The sequence below is a fragment of the Aplysia californica genome, unplaced genomic scaffold, assembly GCF_000002075.1.
Source record: "Aplysia californica isolate F4 #8 unplaced genomic scaffold, AplCal3.0 scaffold00080, whole genome shotgun sequence".
Classification (NCBI taxonomy): domain Eukaryota; kingdom Metazoa; phylum Mollusca; class Gastropoda; order Aplysiida; family Aplysiidae; genus Aplysia; species Aplysia californica.
Window position 1 is genome coordinate 356,829 of NW_004797350.1, and position 5,543 is coordinate 362,371.

At 36.2% G+C, this 5,543-nt stretch overlaps 1 protein-coding gene across 1 annotated transcript in view; it reads left to right on the forward strand.

Moving 5' to 3' along the window:
• Positions 1-281: 281 nt before the first annotated feature.
• The window catches only part of LOC101849601 (solute carrier organic anion transporter family member 1B3), a gene marked incomplete in the record, with an annotated part of 18,536 nt that continues 13,274 nt past the window's right edge, over positions 282-5,543 (forward strand). The window contains 3 exon segments of the mRNA XM_013080271.1: positions 282-396; positions 2,455-2,698; positions 4,000-4,083. Coding sequence (XP_012935725.1) covers positions 2,460-2,698; positions 4,000-4,083 — 323 coding nt within the window.

Consider the following 5,543-nt stretch of genomic DNA (forward strand, 5'->3'; position numbering starts at 1 on the left):
TTCCTCGTGACATTATTCACCTCAGTATCACAAAATGTCATAATTAAAATAAAAAGAATAAATTTAGAGCAAGGGGACCAAAGTTGAGATGACATTCATAACCAACAACACTCTTAAAAATAGCAGATTAGGTTTAGTGTCAGTCACCATTCAGTCAATGCATGCTCGGGTACTCGTGGTTTACCTCTCATGAAATTGGCCGGATAAGGGTACTATTTAATGAGCATGGAGGGTGCGGTGAAGTAGTACCAAGCCGCAGTTTGCCGAGTAAATCGTGGCTGTCGCGATGCACGTCCTTGGTGGTTTTTATTAGAAGATAAGAAGTTGGCTTCTTCTAAAAGACTACGCCATAAACAACCGAAGACACCAACGTGACTGTAACTAACAACTTAACAGGTACATGTATTTCTACAACTCAGTAATTCTGAGGGTATGATTTTCTTCCATGATGTATGTTAATAAGTTCCTTTAAAGACTTGTATTCATATCCTTATCCATAATAGACTGAGATAGAAAGAATGGTGGGTGGTTGTTGGGTGCTTTAACATGGTTTCCTCCTTCTTTCCAATCAATCATATATCGTCCTTATCTTTCCTTCTTCTATTTTTTGTGTGTTTTACTCTCTTGTAGCACTTCTAATTTTCGCATTTAAATGGCTTTATTGCGTTATAAGTGCCGTAAAACTCTTGCCAAAACTAAAACGAAACATAAAAAATATTACACATTATACAACCAATAGACGGCTCAACTCTCTTGTAGATACGGTGCTGCCAATACCCTAATCTAGGTTGGAGTGACACCAGAATCTGTAGCTTTTCGATATCTGTCTGGCTCCCTTTAGTGGCTGTTATTATCCTTGTTGTTATTATTATTATTATTATTATTATTATTATTATTATTATTATTATTATTATTATCATTAAAAATAATATTATTATTGTTGTTATTATTATCATTATTACATTATTATTACTGTTGTTATTATCATTGTTATAATTTTTACTGTTATACAATGTAATTAACAATGATTTTACTACTACTACTACTACTACTACTACTACTACTACTACTACTACTACTACTACTACTACTACTACTACTACTACTACTACTACTACTACTACTACTAATAATAATAATAATAATAATAATAATAATAATAATAATAATAATAATAATAATAATAATAGTAATCGTTATCATCATCTTCATCATCATAAAAAGAAGATTATAAGAAGAATTTTATAATAACAAAATTTAATATTATGATGGTTTTCATTGTAATTATCATTGATCTATCATTAATACCACATATTTTTTCATCACAAAATTATCATTACCTTTATTTTTATTCTTCTTGTTGTTATTCAATATCAGCGGGGTTTTGGGATTAGATTAACATTTCAACCACGTGTGTTTGCAAACTGCTTTTATCTGTAAAGCAATAGCTTGAGATCTACAGTGCAATTAATAATGATTAGATATTCGTAAAATCTGTAGAAAGTAGCTGTAACAGCAGAAGTTTCAATAACAGAGAATATGTGAGGTAGCGTGGTGGAATCAGGCTCTCGTCAAAATAATATAAGTGAAGAAACTTGCGTTTTTCCGCAGGTTTGTGAATTATTTTCAAATTTTTGTTTTTTGGCTCAACACCTTTCATGCTCGTTAAAGAACTCATTTCTGTGAGGATTTTTCTGAAAAATGCTGATTAAAGGCACACAAAATGTAAATTTTCAGTTACCACGGACTCTTAAGCTAAGGAAATAATTAATCTTTGGCGGCCATTTTCTCACTTATTTTACCTCTGAAAACAAATGACCTCCACCTCCTTCTTTCGCAAATATCTCGACTTGTATTCAAGATAAATGGATATTTCTTTCATCCAAATAAAGACAAATAGACAAATTTTAAGTTGATACCAATAACTCTACATGCCCAAAAATTGACGAGAGCCTGATTCCACCACGCTGTCTCACATATTAGCCAGGAGGGGAGGGGCGGGATTACGTTACTTTAAGCCCTGAAAAAGAGATCTTCCTCCTTGACTGGCTGTGCATCCTTAAAAAAGTGACCACATTATTATGCCTAGTGGGGTTGGAGGAAGGGATGTCATCAGAGAATTTACTGTTTCGTAATACATCACGTATGCCAAATTTGTACCATTTGTTCATTCCTTATACTCAGCAGAATTATCATTAGCCTGATTCCACCGCATTATTAAAACACTTTTACGTAATAGTATAATACAGTCGAACCTGCACTAACGGTCAAGTGTCCTTTACAATCACCTGTACAAAATGCCGCTTCCTCACTTCACTCTTTGCTTTTTTGAGATCATAATGACCAAGATGTTGGCAGTCAGAGAGAACTATTAATTTTCTTCACGACATTGGGTGACTGTCTTGGGCAATTTCGAGTGTATATAAAATCTGCTTACTATTTTATCCCTTTCAGGAATCATGTCTGGTACGATGCCAGATTCTACAAAAGATGGCCATAGCAACGGACCTGAGAAGAACCTAGAGCCAGAAAGCTTTCTCAAGAAGATGGTTAGGTGTGTCACTGGCAAAAAGGCGAACGAGGATGAGGACGAAGAAGAGATCACTGATTATGATAAAGGGAAGTTTGGCATCGGTCCGTGCAAACCTAAACGATTGCAGTTCCTTTCCAATTTATGGGCTTTCGTGTTTTTGTACGGGTAAGTTGCGAAATGTATTCTTTATTGTGCGCCTAGCAACTTATGGTATATTTGTTCATACCTTAAAGTCGTAGTCTTTGGATTCTTCTTTAGATTTTTTAATCTAAGGTAACTATTTTAACCGTATTTGCTAATGGCAATGGTCCATGCCTCCTTTACAGAAACCATAAAAAACACTATTGAAACATTCTGTGTCCACATCAAGGTTACTCTTTTGTTTTTACTGTTTTCATGAAGTGGCGTTCCTTGAACACAAAGAGAAACAAGTACGAATAGAAGAAAGGGGAGAGATAGTGGCAACAGATGTTTGATAAGAATAAGGGCAAACCACACTTTAGCGCCCGCCAACCACCCACTGTCATTCCCTATAACACGCCACACCGGCATAGTTGGAGTCCATTTGTTCCACAGCCAGAACAGAGAGCTTATCTTAAGTTCCTTGTAACACAATGATAATCAGTTAACCCAATTTTGATACATATAAAACTATCATGTGACGATCTTACGGTAAAACTAAATTTGGGTCCCCACTCTCCTCCACTTTTAGAATTAATAAAACCATCTTTTGAGCGTGACGTCATGTCGACCCAAATATGTGTCACGACACCGTGGAATCAGGCGCTCGTCAATTTTTGGGCTTCTGGAGTTATTGATATCTTCATAAGGCTTGTTTGTCTTGCTTTCGACGAAAATATTCCCATCTATCTTTATTGAAGGAGATGGGGATCGCCTAGTTTCAGAGGTATTTCTTTTTCTATTTGCTTTGTTGTTTTCAATTAGATAGAAAAGGCTGGAACGGCCTTTGAAGGGCAATGTTGAATGAAAAAGTAAGAAAAGATACATAATTTGGGTACAATTTTTTAAAGATTAGAACAGTTTTTCTCTATTGGGAAACAGCTTCTCGATGATATGTTTTTCATATTGAGACAAAAAAAATACAAAGAAAACAACAACAACATCAACAATAACAACCTGTCCACAAAAGTCAGATAATGTGCATTATTAGTATTTTACTCTCTACGTAACTACGGGGGCACGGTGGCGGAGCTGTTAGTGCGCTCGTCTCCGAAGCGGAAAGTCCGGGTTCGAGTTTCGAACGGTTTGTACACGGATATTTTTCTATCCCTCCTGCCCACCCGGCAGTTGGAGACATTAAAGGTGGCGTGGAAAGAAACTAGCCACCCTACCACAATATGCCAAAGGCCCAGGAAGTTGTCTCACTAACAAGGCAATCCCCAATGTCCGGATCGGATGCGAGAACAACTTTACTTTTTTTTTTACATAACTACGTTTCTTTTCAGACCGTTTGCTCTATGGAGTGTTGCTGTCGTGCCCTTCGTGAGGTCCCAGGTCACCAACATTGAGCGGCATTTCAAAATCAGTAGGTAAGTGACAGACATGGGTCTAATGCACACCTCCTTGGGCATGTCTACCACATCGAAATTAAGCTGCGGCAAGCTTAATGGTTTCTTTGATTGTTTATATGTGAGGCTGACAAAATGAGTTACTTCTCACAATCCAAGACTGGAGATATCGGCAGAAAATAAATATTGGGGTCGGATTTATAGATTTTCAGCTGATGCCATTTTGTTCAAGTCTGCTGTGTATTTTACGAGCGTATTATTCCATACTTACAAATTGTCCAAGCTCCACCTATAAAATTGATGTGTCAATTTCCACGACTAAAATCCGAAAGAAGTAGCTCATTTTGTCTGCACAACTCGCATATTATTTTGTATGAGTACATACCCAAGTCTACCTCATCGAGACTTCATTCGACAAGCCAAGAAGTTTTGATTTATTTGTTACATATTTAGTATTAGTATCAGACAAGTTTACCCTATCAACTCTAAATTACACAAAAAGCGTAAGCGTTTAAGAGAGAGAGAAGGAGAAAGAAAGAAAGAAAGAGCGAGAGAGAGAGAGACAGAGAGAGAGAGAGAGAGAGAGAGAGGGGGGGGGGAGAGAGTGATTGGAAGAAAGGATTATCATTAGATAATGATATCTAAACACTTTACATTGTCCAATAATGGGAAGACATTACGTCAGGACTCTAAGGTAATAGGAAGTACCATAAGATTATTAAAAGGTTAAATTTTTTAAAAAGGTTAAAAACTTCACACTCTTTCTCTGACTTAAATCTTTTTACACCTTTTCCCGATCAAATATCAACATTATAGAGTGCTCAAATGCAGCAACGAAAGCTCAAATATCAAAATAGTCAAATTAATTCAACATAAAGAGTTCAAATTCAATGCAATGAAAACGTAAGCAAATGTCAGCTCAAATGTAATCACAGGAGAGCTCAAATGTAAACATTAGAGGAATCAAATTCGTCACTGTCAGTTTAAATGTAGCATAGGAAAGATCAAATTCAACAATACGAAAAACTACGAAGCAATGATGTAACCATCATCTCCGAGTCATGGGAAGCTACCCTGTCTCCTAACAACGTTCGTTGTTTACTCTTCACGTCTCTCACTTTCAATACTCAATGTCTGCTCTCTAGATCTTGATCTGCATCCTTTCCCGATGAAATATCAAGTAGCGAGTCAGAATGCACCAATGAAAGTTGAAATATATGTCTTTTAGCTACCTTTGTTGTTCACTGTTCACGTCTCTCTCCGTCACCTATCTAGATCTAGATCTAGCCACCTAACCGTCGCCGTATATATATGTGTCGAATTTGAACTGACAAAATGTTGAATAATGTTAAGTGACAGTGTTGAATTTGAACTCTCTATTGCTACAATTGATAGCTCTATTTTGACATTTGAGCTTCTTAGTGTTACATTTGCTTTCTTTAAACTTTTTATGTTGAATTTGATTTGACTATGTTGAATAA